A 23,562-nucleotide genomic window follows, 5' to 3' on the forward strand; every position below is an offset into this window, starting at 1 on the left:
TTAAAATTATTCCAGTTGCAGGATTTGCTCCTGCTTTTTATGAAAACCCTAGTGAATATTTCTCCTTTTGTGGATAAAAGCGTGTAGAATGTGGGCATACGCTTTGCTGGGTAAAATACTGGCTGGATGGCAGAAGCCCAAAGAGTTGTGGTGAATGCAGTTAAATCCAGTTAACAGCTGGTCACAAGTGGTGTTCCCCAGGGCTCAGTCTTGCGGCCAGTTCTGTTTAATATCTTTATCAAAGATCTGGATGAGGGGATCAAGAGTACCCTCAGTAAGTTTGCAGATGACACCAAGTTGGCTGGAAGTGTTGATCTGCTGGAGGGTAGAAAGGCTCTACAGAGGGATCTGGACAGGCTGGATTGATAGGCCGAGGTCAGTTGTATGAGATTCAGGAAGGCTAAGTGCCGGGTCCTGCGCTTGGGTCACAACAACCCCATGCAATGCTACAGGCTTGGGGAAGGCTGGAAAAAGCTGTCTGATGGAAAAGGACCTGGGGGTGTTTGTTGACAGCGAGCTGAATATGAGCCAGCAGAGTGCCCAGGTGGCCAAGAATGCCAATGGCATCCTGGCTTGTATCAGCAATAGTGTGGCCAGCAGGAGTAGGGAAGTGATCATCCCTTTGTACTTGGCACTGGTGAGGCTGCGCCTCGAATACTGTGTTCAGTTTTGAGCCCCTCACTACAAGAGAGACATTGAGGTGCTCGAACGTGTCCAGAGAAGGGCAGCGAAGCTGGTGAAGGGTCTAGAGCACAAGTCCTATGAGGAGCGGCTGAGGGAACTGAGGTTGTTTAGTCTAGAGAAGTGGAGGCTGAGGGGAGACCTTATTGCTCTCTACAACTACCTGAAAGGAGGTTGTAGAGAGGTGGGGGTCAGTCTCTTCTCCCAGGTAACTAGTGATAGGACGAGACAAAATGGCCTCAAGTTCTGGCAGGCGAGGTTTAGACAGGATATTAGTAAATTTTACTTCACTGAAAGGGTTATCAAGCCTTGGAACAGGCTGCCCAGGGAAGTGGTTGAGTCACTGTTCCTGGAAGTATTTAAAAGACGTTTGGATGAGGTGCTTATGGACATGGTGTAGTGGTGGTCTTGGTAGTGTTAGGTTTACAGTTGGACTTGATGATCTTAAAGGTCTTTTCCAACCTATACAATTCTGTGATTCTGTGAGGCTGAGGGGAGACCTTATTGCCCTCTACAACTACCTGAAAGGAGGTTGTAGAGAGGTGGGGGTCGGTCTCTTCTCCCAAGTAACAAGTGATAGGACAAGAGAAAACACCTTCAAGTTGCGCCAAGGGAGATTTATATTGGATATTAGGAAAAATGTCTTCCCCAAAAGGGTTGTCAAGCCTTGGAGCAGGCTACCAAGGGAAGTGGTTGAGTCATTATTCCTGGAGGTATTTAAAATATGTGTAGATGTGGTGCTTAGGGACATGGTTTAGTGGTGGACTTGGCAGTGTTAGGTTAACGGTTGGACTCAATGATCTTAAAGGTCCTTTCCAACCTAAATGATTCTATGATTCTATGATAATATAAATTTGTATTAGACCCCGATTCCCTGAGTTCCTACAGTTCATGTCTCTGGTGCACTGAAAATGTAATAAAGCTTCTATAGGGACAGATGTTTGATAACAACCATGATGACAAAATATGGTGGAATTGGTTATGCGACCTCTTTCTCTCCCCCTCCTATCCTCTCTTCCCCCTTTCCCCCTTTCTCTTTTTCTCTTTCTCTCCTTTTATACACACACACACATTTATATATGTATTTATTTCAGTTGCTGTGCATTTCAAGAATATCTTGATTTCTCTTTTCAGGAACAACCATACCTCCACTTCTCAACAGCACATCAAATAACCTGTACCTAAATTTTCAGTCTGATATCAGTGTTTCAGCTGCTGGATTTCATCTTGAGTATACAGGTAATGCAGAAATATTCAATTAATTAAGGCTGCTTGCTGGTTCCAGACATCAGGTGTACCTAAACTATAAGAAAGAGGAATATTCCGTTCTATTGCAGATAATGAGCTACATACCGGCACTTCAAAGTCATTGGTAAAATACTCATTTAATTCCAAGGGAGAAAGATCAGGCCTGAAACCTGCACTGTAAAGACTGGGAAGTTTAGTTTGTCTTGCTTTCACCTTTAATTTATTTTTGTGCTCTGAAAAGCTTTTCTGAACATACAGCAGCCAGGATTAAATGCAGATATGCTCATGTGACAGTCCTTATACCAAGATATAACATATTTATATAATTGTTGCAGGCAAAACCAGCATACTGATTTGGGTGATTTCAATTTAACTTCTTTGCGAATTAACAATTAATTACTGATTCTGGTATCGAACAAAAATAATGACAAACAAATCCTTAGGAAAAACGCCCCTGCTTCCCTCCAGACACCTCGCCACACACACACTTCTTTGTTCTCCAGTGCCCTTGCCACACACTACACTCTGTCCCTTTGGTGCGGCAAGGGCAGTGCAGCAGATTGGGCCAGTGTCCTGTGGTCTCTTTACGGTCCCATCTCTCAGTGCCTGCTCGAGTGGGCGCTCGGGCTGCAGCCGCTGCTGAGCCAGCTGCTTTGGCTGCAGCCTCTGCTCAGTCATGCTCTTCTCTGTCCCGGGCCAGTGAGGTCTCCTCTCGCCTCCTGCTCTGGCCTTGTTCTCCTTTTCTTGGTGTTTACCACCTTTTCTTAAATATGTTTTCACAGAGGCACATCTGAGTGGTTCAGAGGCCCCGCAAACTCCTCTGGTGGGTGCAGCTGTCTCCTGCAGTGGGTCCGTTGGACCTGGCTGGAGCCTGCTGGACATGGCTATGTCTGGCACAGTCCCTGTTCTCTTCCCACAGATGCCACCCCTGCAGCCCCCCCCCCCCCCCACCCCCCAACAAAACCTGCAAATTATGCCCAATACAATAATGTATGTACTATATATATGGGGTTTTTATATATGTGTAGGACATGAAAATTAATCACTCTTAGTGAAAATGAGAGAATGAATAAACTGAAAATAGCAGCTGTGCTTCTTAACTAACTGACAAATGCTCACAGGTTGGTCAGAACACAGCAGAATTATTTCAAATGTTTTTATTATTGCTGAGTGCCTCACCAGCGGAAAAGGCTATAATTATAAACATACTTTCTGTCTGAATGAGATTGCCTTAGCTGACTGATAGGAATTCTGGCAATCACTAATATTTTGTTGCAGATTTTTTTTTTTTTTCTTCCCAGCTTTGCAGTTCCCTCTGCTCATATTTGTTCTGGTGTCTGATCTGCATAATTGTGTCACGGTTATTTCTTGTCAGTTTTACAGTATGCAAATCCCATGCTCTGGTTGTCTGATTAGCCAGTCGGAGAACACGGCCTTGCAAAATTGCTGCCTGATCACTTGTCTATAACTAAACATTAATTATAGGTTAGAATTCTCCTGCCATTTCCTTGAAATGCAAATACTCTCTCAGCTGCTTACAACTTCAGAGGGTAAAAAACTGCAGGAAGTTATGAAAACAAAGTAAAATGAGACTGAACCCAGTGAAAGTGAAAATGAATCTGTGTATTCCTACATGTCCAAATAACTGAAATGTTTACTGTACTGCGGGTATACAACTTTCATCTCTAAATAGAGAAAGAATTCACAGTATATTATTTAAAGTGTTGGTCCGTGCCAAGAACAATAGCTATATATGTGTGTATGAATTTATACAAGGGTGCATGTGTGAATCTGTACATATGTAATATGCTTTCTGTGTATAAACCCAAAGTATATGCTGAAAATTTGTGATTCAGGAAAGAATATTGATGTCCCTCGGTAGATACCCAATTAACCAGTAGCTCAGTGAAATATGCTATTTTACAAGATTAATGGTTAATTAACTTTCCATGTGCAGGTGTTAGATATATGTGATTAAAACATCATATAGACCTTGGGATGGAGTGAGGAAATTGCAAAACAATGTCTAAACCTGTGATCTTTATTGAAAACAAATGTAAGGGCAAAAATTTTGTAGCAAGTAAAGAATTGCGGTTGGAGAGTAAACTATGATGACTTTTGAATTAAGATTTTCTGTGATACATGATATATTTTATAAAGGTATGCTCTAAAATAAACATAAATTATTGTGCATGTGTGGCAATTATTGAAGTAAAGCCTATGGTATTCAAAGTACAGAATAGGATTAAGTGACCGTAAAAAGTCCATAAAATCTGTGGAATACACAGTCTAAAAATTGTTAATAAGGAAAATAAAATAGAAAATATTGTCAAGAATATTTTGAAGTTTAAAATAGAGAAACATTGTAACTACATTTCTATATTTCAAATTGCAAAATAATGAAATTATTTTGTAGAATAAATGTGGAAAGATGTAAAGCATTAGGCTTCCCTATTTGTTTACCACTCTCTGGCTCACACCACAGAACTAAAGCATGGCTTCAGAGCATGCAATCTGGATTCCTGTCACACAAAACTAAATAGAAGTGTGTACTTCAACACCTCAGCTAATGCCTTCAGCCATTAATGGACAGTCAACCTAGAGGACCAGACTAACTAAAGCTAATAATAATAAAACCCTTTAGTTTAGCACTTAGTGTGGATCTTGAGTCCTAGGCACCAGCTGTTTCAGTCCATAGATCCATGACTATTACTCCCCACTACTTGCTAAGAAAGACATAGTCTCTGTTACCTGTGAATTGGAAGAAAGTTTTATGATTTTTTTTTTAATGTGTAACTTAATTTTTTTTCAAGAAGAGACTGTGGAAAATTCTGCATTGGGCTGAATCATGAATTTGATGCTGGAGATTAAGCTAAGGGTCAATACTTTCTCATCATTGCTGGAAGGAAGACAACAGAAACTGTATCTTGTGTACCTTCTGGATTTTTGTCTCTTGCAGCTTTCTGCAATGGAGAGGCAGGAATTTTTGTCAGGATTACGGAACTCACAATACTACTGTATTTCTACTGAAATGTCTCCAGAAATGCATTGATTAGAACAGAGTTCACTCTCCTCAGTTGTACTGGTCATCTCTGACTCTCAGACAACACTTCCTGCTCTAAAAGTTGTGATTATGTTTTTAGAGAGAGATAGTAAATGGAAAGTAATGGCCACATTTTAATGCCAGTGTTTCATATATTTATTGCATTTCACTGGAGCCTATACTGACAGAGGTCATCATGAGGAGTCAGCTAAATTAAAGTCTTAGTCTTTAAAGTATCAGTGCACAGTCCTCATTGAAAATAACATCAGAATTAAACATTTATATTAACCAATTTTCAAGTGAGTTAGCCATAAACATTTTTTGTTCAATATGTAGTGCATCTTCCAAGTCTATTTCACATAATCTAGGAGACACAAGTCTGAGGGGAAGTGCACCTCTCTTGCCAAAATGATTACTTTTTCATCTCAACAACAGTTTTCGATAAGAAGGTTTCGTTCTGTTTAATTTCCTATATCTCTTTTCCTCCTTTATTAATAGGTTTTTCACACTGTCCAGTCTGGCTCATCTTTTGAACTGCTACAAAATCCAAATCCACTTTTTTATATAAAAATAAAACAAAATAAAAGGAAATTTATTTCTTGAATAAGTATTTTAAGACCAAGTAAATGATACTTTGGCGTAAGGAATTAAGTATTCATGTTCCAAAACTGAATAGTGGTCTTATCAATAATCTTTTTTTCTAGCATATTTTACTTCTTTGTTGAATCCTTAAATTCTTATTATATTCATAACATGCAGTTTATGTATTTCAACGGATACTTAAATATGAAAATATATTGCATCAACTGAAGTATGTCAACAAAAAGCAACACAATATGGTTTGTTAAACACATACACAATGTTTATATGTTTTATGCCACTATAGATCTTAATTTAGTCCTCATTTTCTCTAACTAAAGTTTTGCTAATCAGGTAATTGATTATGCTATATAAATAGTAGTCTCAATAGTCTTTGAGATTAGTTGAGTTTGTCAGATTGCCTCATACATAATTTCTATAACACTCTAACTATTTAAAATTAGTAAAAAATATGACACACTAATTTTCATTCTAAAATATAATCACTAGAAATCTGTGTATTTAAACTGTATAATGTATAATTCCAACATGCATAAATACTAAAACTTTTCCATAAAATTACAGTACTAACTTAAAAAAATAAAAAGAGATATTACTTTAAGACTTGTGTAGTCTCAGAGTCCATTATCCAAAATTTCATTGCTAGCTTTTTATATTTAGAGCCATAGGAGCTATTGGAGAAGGGTGAGACAGCATCAAATAGCTGCTTTTTCTTCATATACAATTCTTCTAATCTAAAAATTAGAAGATACTGAAAGTATGTTTTCAGTGAATGCTTATGTTAAAATCTCTTTTCTTTCTAACACCATTGCTCATGAAAGTTTAAAAATCTAACACATTATACTGAGATAGTAGTATAATGTGGTTCAAGGAGCTAGTCATGCACCACAAATGAGTCAATAATGAACAGAATGCAGTTTATGAATACATTTATTATTTCACCTGAATAACTATCATGACACTATAAAGACACAAGTTCTCTGAACTAGTCCTCAGCTGGGAAGGCAGCAAACCTTGTTATGTTTCAGTTTGTTGAAAGACATTGTAGACATTCAAACAGTATTTTTTTCCAAGCATTATTTTATTAATTGACGTGAAAACACAATAGGATGAATACCTGTGATCTGGTTTGAGCTGTTAAGATACCTACTCTGAGAAAGGCATTTAAATGAACTCATTTCAATTTGCATGGCCTGAGTATTCACACAGTAAGTTTTTGCATTTCAGCTGAAGGTTCAGTAATTGGAAACTGAAAACTATGAACTCTTTCGTTAACTGTTCAAAATTGATTATAAGCACTCATCTTTGGTAAGCCAAGTACTGCTATTCTTTTGTATTTGTACTTTACACATGAGCTGCATCACCGTCTGGATCTCTGAAATGTAAAAAGTGGATCTAAGCCCATCAGCCATTTTCAAAATAGATTCTTTGATGTTCTTTTTTTTTTGCAGTTTGAGAAGAGAAAATAAGAATTTGAAAGATAAAAATCATCTGTTTTGTAGAAATAGGTTGCAAAATACATCATTTTGTGCATGGAAAATATGGGATCATTATGGGATCAGTAAGTGTGGATCAATATATACAAAATTGATCCCATATATACATATATGGGATCAACATATACAAAACTATTATTGTCATAGAGAAAGGAACATTACATCCTATTCTGTGAACCTGCAGAGGAGAGCCCTGAAATAAATACTAACTTTTTCAAAGTAACAACATTCCTTTCCACACAAAATGATGCAAGTCAGTATTGAATATTATGGAGAACATCTTGTTGCTAAATTGTGTAAGTTCCTTAGTACCAAAATATAAAATTAAAAAAAAGAAAAATCACAAAGTTAACAGTGACCAAAAATAATGAGTACAACTGCTCAGTTTGTGGACCTGTATCAGTTATTTCTGATTCCCATTAACAGGTATCTGCAGTAAAAAATATGTTTTTACCTCTCATTACTATTCTTGGCAGAGAAAATAAGGACTGCAACGGCATTAAGGATTTTTTTCCAATTTAGGATTGAATTATGTTTTATATCAGGAAGTTTATGTTGTCATGGTCCTGAGTTTTACTTGTGTGAACAGACTGTAGATTCCAATGATTTTAGTTCAAACAGTTTTATATAAAATTTCATGTGCCAAATACATTTTTAAGAACAGGAATTACAAACTAGTTTATCAATTTAATATCTACTTTCTAAATGCCAGACATTCTTTTTTTTTTTTTTTTTTTTTTTGCATTTTTACAATACAATGTTATTGTAAAATTATGGTAGTGAAAACTATTATCGGTACACAAAACATGCCTTATAGAGAAAAAATAATATGTATGCTTTATAAATTCCTTAGGATTTGTGTTAGCTTTCAGTTTTCATATAGTATAAAAATACATCATTGTGAGAGTCTTCAAAGAGTAATTTTTACTTAATGAGATTCTTACATGAAGTGATCAGTTACATTAGTAAGTTTTTAAACATGCAGAGGTTGATAATATGTTGAAGTAGTGCCATTGATTGTTGAATCCCACAACATTTCCCTATTACCCTATGTACTGATGTTTAGTTGCTTAACAGCTCTGGCTTCAGAACTAGTTAGGGTGTAATTCTTACAGTAGGCAAAGAGAATAACTGAGCTTCTTATACTTAACTGAGCTGCTTACACGTATTTGTATATTCCTGGATCTTCCTGGGTAGATGCAATGAAGAAGAATTTATTTATTTCTTTTTTTGATGACCCAGAAAAAAGCGTATGGTCTCTTGGCAAACTAGCTTCTATTGCAGTAGAAGAGATACTTAGATACTTCATTAAAAATAGCAGACTAGGTGAAATTTGATGTAAATATGTATTCTCTGTGTGTCTACATGAATGGAAGAGTAGAGTCAGACCTGTGAAGGATTGAATGCAAGTGAGCAGTTATACTTTGCACTGGTTTTCCTGTGTTTTGCACTTGGTGTGGTATTGGCCAGCATCCCAGATGCTGGGAAAATGGAGGTGCTCCCAGTATGAATTAGGTAGGCTGTATTTAGGAGTTAGACTGGAGGTGGAAGTGAATAAGTCTGAGCCACGAGATAGTGGAAATTTAGAGGAGACTTTGAGTTGAGACTGCAGATTGTTGGGAAGTGTTTGTTGCCACCCTGATTATTTCCTTCTTTTACCTTTACTCAGGAAAGAAGGTTTTTCTCCTTATATAACAGTTGTTCCAAAAAAATATGCCACTTGCTTGTCCACTGACAAACTGCTGGTACCCAAGAGCTTCCTAAAACATATCAATACAGTGTGCCTATGTATAGTGTACACAGAAGTTCTCTGTGAATCTAAACACAGATTTTATGTTCCTTACAATGTCTAAACTTCTAAATTTTTCACAGCTATAGGTTTGGACTCTTGTCCTGAACCACAGACCCCAAGCAATGGGATCAAAATTGGAGACAGATACATGGTTGGAGATGTGGTGTCTTTCCAGTGTGATCAGGGTTATTCTCTTCAGGTGAGCCAAGTTTCCAATTTCAAATGTTGCCTTTTAGTTCTGTAACATGGTTATGTTTGAGTCTGTCAATATGAAATGGCACTGACCTCTTCAGGATTTGTGAACACATTATAAGCTTGCAGGACCTGTAGGCTTTTCTGCCAAATATTACATTAGTAACTATCCAAATTTTCCATAAGAAGTGTATGGCTCTGTGCTTCCTCTGCATTAGCGATTATAGGTTGTTATCTATTATTGATGACATCTTTGGTATTCATAGTTAAGCTATGCAGTGTTGGCAAATTAAGTTAAAACACTTGATGAGCAATTATCAATAGTTGTCTGTGTTCTTTATGCACAGTAAATGGCTGAAATAAAGAAAATATAAATAACATTGGAGCATAGACTGCAAACACACATGTAAAACCTCTTCCCTCCTTATTGTTTTTCTGGCTTATACAGTATGATTTTGCCACTTAATTTTTTTTTTCTTCTAGCAATGAGCAGATATGCCTACTTGCACTATGGAGAAAGTGTGTTTATTTTTCTTCTAGGAGAGAAAAGAATGGGTTGCAGTTTGATGAATAAACTATTCACAGTTACCCTGGATGCTTTAGAGATACTTGTTTCCCTCAAATGCTACAGGCTCTGAATTGATAAGGAGATTTAACATGAAAAACTAACTTTTCTCTTCATATGAAGGCTGAACAAACAGGCTAAAAGCTACTGAATTTTTTCTACTAGGTCATCTCAAAGTGTATACTATATGGTTTTGCAAGATATCCCAAGTACAGTTTTCTCTTCAGATTTTTCATTTTCCTTTGCTGTCTCTGAAAGACAATTACAATTACATGAAGCTGATGAACAACACAGAGGGTCACTCTGGTGGGTCTTGGAACTTATATGTAACAGATTGCCTTGAAATCGTAACACCTCATCAGTTGTAAAGGGACACATGTTGTAAAGAGATCCCTTAAATATCTCAGCTTTTGGCAACTTAAGCGAGCTGTTCTGGGGATGAGGGTAAGGACTGCATTTAGAATAGGTATTATGAATTTAAGATGTAAAGTCAGTACTGTATAATTTATATAGTTTGTATCTTTTTATCATGTTCCACAAATGATGCAAATCAATACCATGTAAACACTGCTTCAATTAGACCTTTAGTTTCTAGACCCCTGGTTTTTACTAAAGCTGGTATTATAGAATTCAGCTGGATACTGTTATACTGTTAGAAACAATATTAAGGACATAGACACAATTTCTCTAGTGGGCTAACAGTCACATAGTTAAGATTACAGTCTTCTCTGTTATATTGAAGGTATGATACAATTCACAGTTTACAACATAAATGTTATACCTTATTGCTTTTATATATTTTGATGATGTTTTAAATGGTAAATTGTTTTTGTTGAGATACTAATGATGTGCCATATATTGTATATTTTTTATTATATGAATTAGCAAATATTGTGTCATTTTAGGGACGTTCACATATCACCTGTATGCCTGGACCAGTAAGAAGATGGAATTATCCAATTCCAATATGTTTAGGTATGTTCAGCGTACAAAAACTTTCTTAAATATGCCAGAATGAGAACACCAGAGAACTAAAAAATAAGAGATCAGTATAGGGGAAAGAATAGGGAAAACTGGAAGAAGTTAATTAAAAGTGAAAATGGTCAAATTAAGCTGAAAATTTTCAAAGTATACTTCACACTTATTTTGTCAAAGCTTTTCTGAAATGTCCAATCAGAAGAAGAAAGAATGAAATATTTCTAGTCAGAATCTACCATCAGTTCACTATCAGAGTGACTATCAGAGTAACCTCCAGAGACCCTGCAAACATAGTTAATTTATTTATAAATAATTTCCACAGCAGAGTGATGACTATTATAGAAAATACTAAAATAGAAATAGCATTACATTTTAATCTCTAATAAGTACAACATAAGGCATGTCTGCCCAATTTAAGAAGATACATTATTTTTCAAATTAAACTATATACATAACCATATTAATATTATTGGAAGAAGCACTGGAATCCTGCCAGAAGCCCAAATGAAACATCTGAATTGCATTTAAACATATTCTCTTTATATGATGAATAAATATGAGGGACGTAAAACTCTTTCTATTTGCATTCTCTTTCACTGAATAGAAATGACTTTTTGTTTGGGTTCCCTAACAGTAAGAGTTATCTCTATTTGTAATCTTGAATATATGGAAAGTAGGATGCTGCAGATCTCATTAAAGATTTTATACTTTGCTTTTCTTCACAATGGATTATATATCCTCTTCAGCTGCCTCACATAATCCTCCTTTTAATCCTGTGAGGTGTTAAAAACCTCCTATGAGGTACTGAGCTCCCTCAGCTTAGAATTTATACATATTCAACAAGATTCAGAAATTTGTAAGAATTTTTTCAGGAGTTAGTCTTCAGTTTCCATCATTATGCATTAACATATGTCTAGGAAGTCTGATACAATAATTGCACTGCTCTATGGTAAATTCTGAAGACAAAGATGCTATGCTGAAATTTTAGGGCTTTTTATTTTCCTTTTTTTTCCATCTTTTTGGTAAGTAATGATTTTTAATTGTGTTTCAAAGGATGTAGCAGCTGTTAATTGGACAAAACTGTTAAACAAAATTTAATTTACCATAATTAACATCTTCAAATCTAAATTGAAGTGTAAGTTACTTTATTCACTGATGTCATGCCTGAAAAAAATTAAAATGAAGTTCAAATATGGATTTAGTTCAATTTCTGGAAATATGTGTGTGTGTGTGCGTACATTTTCTAAGTGGTTTTTTAATCTTGTTTTTAGAGTAGCAGGATACAAATGTACTCTTAAAAGCCCTCTTGAAGTGCTTTGAGAACAGAATATTTTAAAAATACATTATTATCTTATATTATTCAGATGCTCCTTTACAAACTAATGTGGAATTGTGTCAATGTTGCTGTCAGCTGATGTGTGCTGCTTGCATGTTCACAAGGGTGATTCATGCAGACAGAGTGCAGAGTAAACATCTATTCTCTTTTCAGGTACATGTGTCCCCCAGATTAAAACCCAGCCAATTCAGAGTACATACATATGTTTAAAGCACTTACTTATAAATTACTTTGTTATAGATATTTAGTGGTAAAGGAATGTTTGCATATTTTTTGAAATATAAACTTAATTATTATTATATTATTAAAGTTGGAAGGATTTTCAATGTTCTGAATTAATTTTTAGCTCATTCTACTCTTCTGAAAAATGTCTTTGCTTTTTTTTGCAGCACAATGTGGTGGTGGCATGTCAGACTTCAGCGGAGTGATCCTCAGCCCTGGGTTTCCTGGCAACTATCCTAGCAGTTTGGACTGCACGTGGACAATAAAGCTGCCTATTGGTTTTGGTATGTGTTCTTTCATGGATTAAGTTTGTTGGGGTTTCTATGGATTCAAAACACTGAACACAGATTTTAAAATATTGTGAATATTTATCCTGGCAAAAAAAAAGAATTATAATTCATTTAAAGAAGTTATCAAAGCCTTAAAAGAAAGATATAGAATAGAAAAGCTACAAGGTTCTTGGTTATTCATCTAACATATACTACAATTTTCTGATAAAGACAAAGTTGTTTAATTAGAATTAAGCACAATTTTCTAACTTAACAGGCTTGATTTCTCTTTGTAAGGTCATAAACCCAACAAAAATGAATAGCTATGACAAATATTTTAAACCAAGTCAGTATCAGTTTAGAAGAAGTTAAAGCTACATTTGAGTTCATTAGTGTATCATTAAGCTTCTTTGCATATCCTAGGTGAATATCGCAGCAGCATAGAAATGTTCTTGGAAGGGACCTCTAGAAGCCTCCCACTCAAAGCTGTCAAGCTTCCCACTCAAAATGGAATTGTCAGTAACACTAGATCAAGTCCACTACGACTGGCAGATCCTTCTCAGCAGGGCTGCTACTCACCTAATCAATTCCCAGTCTGTACCAACAGATAAGGATGTTGTGCTCCAGATGCAGAACTTTGCAGTTCTTGTGCAAACCTTTAAGAAGGGTTTGTTTACTCAGCCCTCAAGTTTTTCAGTGTTTCTGTGGACAGAAGTTGTGCCATTTGGTATATCATCCACATCCTCTAGTTCACTATCCTCCACAAATTTGTTGAGGATGCATTCTCATTATGCAGGTCTCTCATGAAGACATTGAATAGTGTAAGCTCCCGTATCAACCCACAGAATATTGTACTTGTTACTGGATACCAGCTGGACATTGAATGACTGATTATCACCCTTGGAGCCTGGAAGTTCCATTAATTTTTCATAGAATCATAGAATGCTTTGGACTGGAAGGGACCTTTACAGGTCATCTAGTCCAACCCCCCTGCAAGAGCAGGGACATCTTCAACTAGATCAGGTTGCTCAGAGCCCCATCCAACCTGACCTTGAATGTCTCCAGGTATGGGGCCACTACTTCTCTGGGCAACCTCTTCCAGTGCCTCACCACTCTCAGTGTAAAAAATTTCTTTCTTAAATCCAGTCTAAATCTGCCCTCCCTTAGTTTAAAACCATTGCTCTTTGTCCTGTCACAACAGGCCTTGCTAAAATGTCTGTCTCCATCTTTCCTATAGGCCTCCTTTAAGTACTGAAAGGCTACTGTAAGGTCTCCCCACAGCCTTCTCCTCTCCAGTCTGAACAAACCCAATTCTCTCAGCCTGTCCTTGTAGGAGAGGTGCTCCAGCCCTCAGATCATTTTCGTGGCTCTCCTCTGGACCCGCTCCAACAGCTCCATGTCCTTCTTCTGCCGAGGGCTCCAGAGCTGGACGCAGTACTCCAGGTGGGGTCTCGCCAGAGCAGAATAGAGGGGCAGAACCACCTCCCTCGACCTGCTGGCCACGCTTCTTTTGATGCAGCCCAGGATACGGTTGCTTTCTGGGCTGTGAGCGCACATTGTTGGCTCATGTCCGGCTTTTCATCCATCAGTACGCCCAAGTCCTTTTCTGCAGGGCTGCTCTCGATCACATCATCCCCCAGCCTGTATTGATACTGGGAGTTTCCCTGACCCAGGTGTAGGACCCTGCACTTGGCCTTGTTGAACCTCATGAGGTTCACACAGGCCCACTTCTCCAGCTTGTCCAGGTCCCTCTGGATGACATCCCGTCCTTCTGGTGTGTTAAGTGCACCACTCAGCTTGGTGTCATCTGAAAACTTGCTGAGGGTGCACTCGATCTCGCTGTCAATGTCATTGATGAAAATATTGAAGAGCACTGGTCCCAGTATGGACCCCTGAGGGACACCACTCATCACTGATCTCCATCTGGACATGGAGCTGTTGACCACTACCCTCTAGATGCAACCATCCAACCAATTCCTTATCCACCGAACAGTCCACCCATCAAATCCATATCTCTCCAATTTAGAGAGAAGGATGTTGTAGGGGACCATGTCAAAGACCTTTCAGAAGTCCAGATAGATGACATCCATTGCTTTTCCCTTGTACACTTATGTGGTAACTCCCTCGTAGAAAGCCACTAGGTTGGTCAGGCAGGACTTGCCCTTGGTGAAGGGCTATCTTGAATCACCTCCCTGTCCTCCACATGCTCTAACATAGCTTCTAGGAGGATCTGTTCCATGATCTTCCCAGGCACAGTGGTGAGGCTGACAGGTCGGTAGTTCCCAGGGTCATCCTTTCTACTCTTTTTAAAGATGGGCACAATGTTTCCCTTTTTCCAGTCACCAGGGACTTTACCTGACTGCCATGACTTTTCAAATATCATGGAGAGTGGCTTGTCAACTACATCAGCTAATTTCCTCAGGATCTGGGATGCATCTCATCGGGACCCATAGACTTATATATGTTCACATTCCTAAGGTGGTCATGAACCTGATCTTCCCTTACAGTGGGAGGGACTTTACCCCCCTGGTCCCCAACATGTTGTCCATTGACTCAGGAAGGGTGAGGAGAGCAGTTGCCAGAGAAGATGGAAGCAAAAAAGTTGTTGAGTACCTCAGCCTTCTCCTCATCTCTTGATACTAGTTCACCATTCTTGTTCATTAGTGGAGGTATGCTTTCTTTAACTTTCCTTTTCTGGTTGATATACTTGTAGAAGCCCTTCTTGTTATTCTTTGCATCCCTTGCCAAGTTCAGCTCCAACTGCACCTTGGCCTTCCCGACCCCATCCCTACACAAGCAGGCAGCATCCCTATACTCTTCCCAGGTTACCTGTCCCTGCTTCCACTGCCTGTGCAGTACACGCTTGCTCTTTAATTTGACCAGTATGACTTGACTCAGCCATGCTGGTCTCTTCCCTTCCTTGCCTGATTTCCTACATCTGGGGACTGAGAGCTCTTGCGCTCTGTGGAAAGCATCCTTAAAGATCTGCCAGCTCTGTTCTGCTCCCCTGTCCCTGAGGGCTGTTTCCCAGGGGTTCCTACTGACTAACTCCTTGAAGAGCTGGAAGTTTGCTTTCCTAAAATTTAGGGTCCTGACTATACTCCTTGCCTGTCCCATATCCCTCAGGACTGTGAACTCCACCAACGCGTGATCACTGCAGCCTAGGCTGCCTCGTCTTGACGTTGCTGATGAGCTCACTTGCATTGGTGACCATCAGGTCCAGTATCACATCCCCTTGGGTAGGGGTGTCTATTACCTGGGTTAAGAAGTTATCCTCAATGCACTCCAGGAGTCTCCTGGATTGCCTACAGCTTGCCATGCTACTTTTCCAGCAGATGTCAGGGTGGTTGAAGACCCCCAGTAGGACAAGAGCTTGCGACTATGAAGCCTCCTGTAGCTGGAGGAAGAAGGCTTCATCAGTAGGCTCCCCTTGATCAGGTGGCCTGTAGTAAACAACAACCACAAGGCTCCCTTTGTTGCCTCGGTCTCTAATTCTTACCCATAAGCTTTCAGCCTGCTCATTGCTATTCTTCAGGGACAGCTCTTCACACTCTATCCATTTCTTGATATAGAGGGCAACACCTCTGCTCCCTCCTTCCCCACCTGTCCCTTCTGAATAGCCTGTAGCCATCGATAGCCACACTCCAGTCATGAGAGTTGTCCCACCAGGTTTCAGTAATGGCAACCAGGTCATAGCTTTCTAGCAGCACGGTAGCTTCCAGCTCCTCCTGTTTGTTGCCCATGCTGCATGCATTTGTGTAGAGACACTTCATTTTTAACCTACTTCCTCTCGATTCATCAAGTTCAGATATGTTCAGCTTCCAGATGAGAATGTTGTAGAAGACTGAGTCAAAAGTCATAGCAGAGTGAGAGTATATCCACCATTCTCCCTTTGTCAATTTAATTATAGAAGAAAATAATGGTTGATCAACTGTGATTTTCTGTTAGTAAATCCATGTTGACTGCTCCTGAGTCCCTTTTTGTCTTTCATGTGTTTGGAAATTGCCTCCAGTTAGACTAGTTCCATAATCTTTCTGTGGACTGCAGTGAACCTGCAGTTGCTATTGCCCAGGTCCTCTTTCTGGTCTTAAAGGTGGATATATCTTCCGACTTTAGCTGATCACCAGAATTTCTCTCATTCACAATGATTTTGAATAGGTAATATCAGCATTTCAATTACATTGGCTAGCCCCTTGAGCAACTTTGGGTGGATCCTATATATCTATCATTGCAAAATCTTTATTCAAAGCTAGCCAATAGAGTTGTCTCATTTATTTTTTTATATTTGTGGCACTTTTGTAGGAAAACGTGCACTTGGGCTTTTTGAATGGCATGTTGTTTTTTCAGACATGCGTCACTGTTTTCTACTTTATACTTGCCAACTTCTGTCATCTTCTTTATTTGATGATACAGAATTTCTGGGTCTTCCACAGTAACTGAATGTGGCATCCCAAATAGTTTTTCTTTCTGCATCTGTTCAGATTCTTTCTCTCCTCTTTTTAAAATAATTTCTGCGATCTTTTTGATTATAAGTCCCATGAGCCTGGTTCACTTATCATTTAAATGAAAGCCAATTGTTGTGCATGGTTTGTTTAAACTGAATAAAATTAAACGTCCAGTAACATTGACTTAACAGAATCTATCTGTGGAAAATACATTATGTCAGGATAGGGATTTCCATATAGAACCTAATTGTAATGTTTGCATTTTGTTCAAAAGTCACAATATTCAAGTCTATAGTCAATTTTTTGTATTAGCATTTTATAGAAATAGCATCGATACTTTAATTCTGCCATTACCTGAATTTTAGACAGCTTGATGTGACAGCTTCTCGTGTTTCATCATGAGTCATAATGCTGTCTAGAATCTTCAGATCCCATGCAGATCCCTGCTAGCTTTCCAGCTCATGCACAGGAAAAACTAAATGCTCCTTTTTCTAGAAGAAAAATAAAACTGCACAGATTGAATGTGATTGACATTTTTGACCATTTCTAAACAGGATATGATTAAAACTGAATTGAAAATTAAAGTAAAATTTCATTGTAGAAATGAAAAAATGACATTTGAAAAAGTGATGGCTAAAACTGGTTTTAGTGATGCTGTGGTTCTAGTCCAGTGGAGGCACATACATCTAACTCTTCTGAGTAGTAAATAGAAAAACTCAAAACCACCATAATGGGAACCTTCTATAGGTTTTCAGTTGTTTAAGTGTTTCTAACAAGATTTTTTCCTGGTTATAAGTTACGGATCATAAGCTTTTCCACTTTATGTTAGCTAATGGTGTGATCTAAACCAATGACATTAGGTTGATTTCAATCAACTTACAAGGTTACTTTATATGATTTGTTGCTATTCTTTCTGAGATTTATGGTTAGGCTTTATATATAAATATATGAAATATATTATTATATTAATATATATAATATATTTATATAAATTTATATATAAATATAAATATTCAAGAGGGGTGTCCAAACTGCAAAAAGCCATGGAAAAAAACCAGTCCAACAACCAGAAATCTGAGACAAACAGAGGCAGATGCTACAGGCTGAGCAAAGGATTAATACTTTGGAAGATTGATATGGTTCAGGAACTTGTAGTGAAAGACAGTAGAGTACAGAGAACAGAACGATGGACAAAAATATATTAGAGCTGGTTTTGTATTGAACAAAGTCAGTGAAAGAGAAAAAAATTGACAGTAAGACAGCGTGAGTTGGCAGTTATTAATGACAGCTTAAACTTTGCACAAGTGTTTTGTTCACAGATCAAATAAAAGGCCAAGCCTACAAATATCACAGATAGAGAAAGAACAAAGTTTGGATATAACTGGATTCTCTGTGTAGGAAATGTTCGGAAGGCTGGCAAAGTCAAAGTATGACACTTATAAGCAGAAGCTTTCTTATCACATATAGACTTTCTTCAGATAAAGAGAGACAGACATGATCAAGGTAACAATAATTATGCACCAACCTTTTTTCCTGTAGCATACAAAATGTTACATGCTTCAGAAAACCATTCATAAGCTTTACATGGTATCTGGGGAGAAAGCTCTAAAAGACGGTGACAAACACTATTTAGCTATTACAGTTTAGGAGTTACAAAATTATTCATGACTTTTCAATAATTAATCTGATATTATATCTTTTCCTTTCAATTTTATATGAAATCATGTTGATTGTCTTTGCCAGAAACATCAGTGGGACTCAATCATCTTCTTAATGAAAGTACTTCATTATCATTCCATAGTTGCACTAAATCCAGACAAAATACAAATTCCACTTTGTTGTAACTTACATAGAAATATGTATAAACAGCAAAATGTTTAAAAAGCCCTATAACTACTCAGCTGCTGAGCATTTTCTTCTTGTCCTGTCACATAATTGTTGTAATACATCACCTGGTTAGGAGAGGTAACTTGCTAATGGATAGTAAGCTACCTTCCTGTTCCTTACCAAGTCAAATAATCAGAAATTTCTGTTGGCAAGATCATCATATGGCACAGTGTGTGTATGAGAATTAAATAATTGAATATATATAATTGAATTAAATAATTGAATAATTGCATATTTAGTGAGCGGTGTACTGATGAATGATCATTAGATAATAGAATTTACATTTTTTGTGACTCAAATATAATATATATGTTAAGTAATGTAAGGATTGTGGCCACCTCCTCCAGCCACTCCAGCCCAGGACCCTCCTGCCCAGCCACTGGAGCCCAGCCTGCTGCCCAGGGATGCAAGGTCTCTGACCAGGCTGAGGGACATGGCTGCCACTTTCCCGTTTGCAGATTCAAGCACTAACAAAGCTGAGCACAGACACACACACACAGAGGACACTGACATGGCTGGTCACACAGATTGCCACAGAGGTGGTGCTGCCTTCGACTGGACCTACATATGGGACTCACATAAAACGCAAGCACAGGCAGCCAAGTCCCCTCCTCTTCTTGGGCTGGCAGAGACAGAAGGTCGCTAGTGCAGGCACACACACAACACTCTCTAGGTTCACAAGCACACACACATTTGCGGATCCCTTGAGTGTCCACCTGGCACCCCTGTCTGGATCTTGGGCCCCCTTACCTGCTTCATGGGTCCCCTACTCGCTAGCTGGTCCAGCTTGATGCTCTCTGCAAAACACACTGTTCACACACTCGTCCCTCATGTGCTCCACATTCACAAGTCCCCCTGGATGTGTCAGCATGGACTTTCTGCCTGCCTGATATCCTGGTCTGGACCCAAGGCCTTCCTACTCACTGCCTACTCCAGTTTGAAGTTTGCTAGCAGATGACACATGCATATTCCCCGACACACCAGGACTGGGGAAGATATAGACGCTTGCCCTCCCAGCAGCCAGCACCAGGCACACGGGCTGTGACCCACAGTCCTGCTCCAGCCGCCACCGCTGAGCTCCTTACTCACCTCACTCACGCTGGTCTCACCAGTAATTGGTTTTGAGAACACACACTGTTCCTGCCCCAGTGGCTGGAAGTTAAAAACACTCACACTCACTTCAGGCTAGGGGTACCAACACCCCTGCTCTTACTCCAGTAGCTGGCACCCAGTCCATTCACACTGGTCCCGCCATTAGCTGGCATTCTGGGCACAAAGTCTGTAGAATCATAGAATCTGAATCATAGAATCATAGAATAGTTTGGGTTGGAAGGGACCTTTAAAGGTCATCTAGTCTAACGCCCCTGCCATGGACAGGGACATCTTCAACTAGATCAGGTTGCTCAGAGCCCCTGTAGGACCCTCCATAGGTCCAGAGAGCTGTGGCCTCTCACTTGCTCCAGTAGCTGACTTTACAGGCTGCAGCGTGCCCACATCCCTGGTCTGACTCCAGTAGCTGGCACCAATTTTCACCACCCCACACACACATACGAGTAACTGGCACTGAGACCCCCACACTGGCTCCAGTAGCTAGCACCATAGGCCAGAGGCACCCACACCCAGGTCTGACTGCAGCTGCTGGCACCAAATTCCACTCACAGATACAGGTCTTACCACTAGCTGGCACTTAGTCCTTGCAGCCCACATACACACGGGATAGAGAGTGACATTATAGAGAGAGAGAGTTAAGAAAAGATTTAATAAGAAGATATGAGATGGTAGGACAGACTGGTGATCGGGTGCAGGGCTTAGCCAGACAAACATACTGACCCACCCCATTCTGCACACAACCAGCCCCTTTTATGCCCTTTTCTGCCTACCCCATCTTTGTTCCTCCCTGCTCCCCTTTCCTCTGTCAATCCCCTCAGGGGTTTGTATAGGTCCTGCACCCCTCCCAGTACGGGGTCCCCCTACTTTGCAGTCTTAGCAGTTGCAAAGTCCAGGTTGATCTTCCTGGAAGTTGTGCCTGTAGTTTCTTGACAGCTTGTCAATTAGTGTGACTGGCAAGGTTTGTTTCTTGTCATTGGCTCCATGCTTGCTTTGTCAGGTTTGTGTCTTTGTATATTTTGGGTTCTGGTTTCCCCCTTTTCTGTTGGTTTCCCAATTGATAAAGTACCTGATCAGATAACCTTGCTGGAATAAACATTCTCACACACTCAATTGACCTCTTCAATTATTATGATTGACCAGGTTTGATTTTCATCACTGCCTCCCTCAGGTTTGTGTCCCTGTATGCTCTTGTTTATGGCTTCCTCCTTTTCTTATTTTCCCTTGCTTCATTGAAAAATGTCCTTGACCAGATACCCTTAAAGGAGCAGACACTCTCCTTCCACATGCCTTTACAATATATATTTAATCCATATTATATGCATAATTTTTACTGTGCCTCATTATTTTTTATATATGTAAATATTAATATATATAAGCTGAGAGAGATCAGTTTATGTACAACTGAAATGCAGCTGTCTCTTGGGTAGAATTCTGTCACTGTTTTTTTCCAGGTGTGGCACACAAAGCATTTTTTCTTTTAATAGAACTGGAGACTATTTTATGCAATTGAAAACAGGAAAGATTTAACTAAATTGAATTTATTTGATGTTCAGAACTGAAATTTTCCCTAAATGCACAAACAACAAACTTTGCCAAAAAGTGGCATAGAAATAACCAACAGTTCAATGCCTTAGATCATGTTAGTATTTCAGTGTTGGCATTTCTTACCTTGCCAGTCAGTGATGCATGAGGAGAAAGAATGCTTCAGACTGAATTCCATGGACAGCATCTGTGAGCGTAACACATACTTTTCCACTGGTTACATTATTTTCTGATATTATCAGTGTAAAATGTACATACTTTATTTTCCCTCCTGCTATTGATACTGGTGGCTTTTATTTACTAATGATGTTTTTCAGGTGTCCATTTGCAATTTGTGAATTTCTCAACGGAGACCATACATGATTACTTAGAAGTTAGGAGTGGATCTACAGAAACTAGCACTGTTATTGGAAGACTAAGTGGCCCTCAGCTACCAGCCTCTCTGTTCAGCACAACTCATGAAACCAGCTTATACTTTCACAGCGATTACTCACAGAACAAACAAGGATTTCATATTGTATATCAAGGTGAGATTTTGACATTCTTATGTGAGAACAAGGTGGCTGTTGAAGGTTATTTATTTTTTTGGCATTCCTAAAAGTTAAACATGAAGCAAAAGTTTTTGTGTGTTTCAAACCAAAGTGTTGTGGATCAAGATCAAACAGAAGAATGCAGAAAATTAAGATGAAAAAGGAAAAATAATTGCATATTCTCACTAAAAAGCAGTTCAAATGTAGGCAAACAGATAATTTCCCATATCTGAATTTGGTTGGCCTATTAATTTACATTGCATAGCTTTACAAAGTAAGCATCTCTATTGTTCAATCTTTATAAGTATATGGGAATCTCAATTTTGTATCTTGGGTTCTGGAAGGGGAAGATCTAAATATTGTTTTAGAATACTGGATCCATGTAGGCTAGTACAGAATAATGCCAACTCAGGAATCTCCAAATCCATTTTATTTCCTAGTTGACAATATCGCTGGAATGTTCTTGTTCTGTTGTACTCAAATAGGTCATGCTGAGCTGGTGAAGACTGCAAGATCATAATTCTATTTATATAATTGCTGATTCATTTAAAAGGGATTAGATCACTAGTGTTCACAAAAAAGGTCAAATGTATATTTTAAACTATATCTGTTTTCATGATATGAATAACGTCAAAGGATGATTTAAAGAGTTTTTACTTTAGAGCAGTCTGCTATTACTCTTTCAATGGTAACAAGTCCAAATTGACTTGAACTCTATGTAACATTCTGGAAGTGAGCCACTGTAAAAAGTGTTAGCTTTTAAAGAAAAAGTCAGTTTATGACTTAAATTGCCTGGTAAGGTTTTATTCACTTCTTATTTGGAATATGATACTATTTGTAGGAATAAGGGAACTTTAAAATCTACTGCTAAGAGGGCAGTAAAAGACTTAAGAGCATATACTATTACTGCTATTAATAGTAACAGTAATCATTTTGGAGACGCTGTTATTTGTCAAAGAATTAAAAAAAAAAGTTCCTGTTTCTGTTTTTAACCACATAAGAGAGAACCGTTTCTTTCAAACATATACAACCTATGATCTTCTGATTTTCCAGATTTTGCATAGTGTATTTGTTCTCAGTTCTGTAATAAGAAGTCAATGTTTCAAATCTTCTTGGAAAAGATCACCAAGATGTGTGACAGAGGCTTATTTTCAAATCTTACTTGTTTCCTATAAAATCTTTTATATTTGTAGTTCATTATAGAGCCTTTTAATTCTTCTGAGAAAAACAAGTAAAATTATAGACAGGTTTATTTCTCCTCTTCCTTAAACTTAAGAATGTAAAAACAGAAAACCCCTATTGGATCAGAAAAAAGCTCCGTCTATCTCAGTATGGTATTTCCAAATGGCAAAAAGAAATGCTGCTTAGCAGCACAGAAGCCTAACTAGTTTTTTTTTTACTCTCCCAGTATCCACGGTTGTTGTCAGACTCTTAATTCTATTACTGTGGGATTTGATGGCATTTTTACATTCAGCCTTTCCACTGTCTTCATTATTTTTGTGAACTACAGTCATCACGCCCGCAATCTCTTTCCCAAGAAACCATGTTTAGCCATGTGCTCAGTAATGTTATTAATTATTATAGGCTGTGTCATATTACCAGGTATAGAAGTCAGACTCACTGACC

The 23,562-nt window shown here is 38.4% G+C and overlaps 1 protein-coding gene across 3 annotated transcripts in view; it reads left to right on the forward strand.

Annotated features, from left to right (window-relative positions):
• The window catches only part of CSMD3 (CUB and Sushi multiple domains 3), a 782,968-nt gene that overhangs the window by 642,644 nt on the left and 116,762 nt on the right, over positions 1 to 23,562 (forward strand). For all 3 annotated transcript variants that reach the window (XM_072852006.1, XM_072852007.1, XM_072852008.1), the window contains 5 exons: positions 1,816 to 1,920; positions 8,941 to 9,059; positions 10,523 to 10,592; positions 12,321 to 12,437; positions 21,724 to 21,933. In XM_072852006.1, the coding sequence (XP_072708107.1) occupies positions 1,816 to 1,920; positions 8,941 to 9,059; positions 10,523 to 10,592; positions 12,321 to 12,437; positions 21,724 to 21,933 (621 nt within the window). The remainder of the gene's footprint in view (positions 1 to 1,815; positions 1,921 to 8,940; positions 9,060 to 10,522; positions 10,593 to 12,320; positions 12,438 to 21,723; positions 21,934 to 23,562) is intronic.

This window comes from Ciconia boyciana, chromosome 2 (genome assembly GCF_034638445.1).
Source record: "Ciconia boyciana chromosome 2, ASM3463844v1, whole genome shotgun sequence".
NCBI lineage: Eukaryota > Metazoa > Chordata > Aves > Ciconiiformes > Ciconiidae > Ciconia > Ciconia boyciana.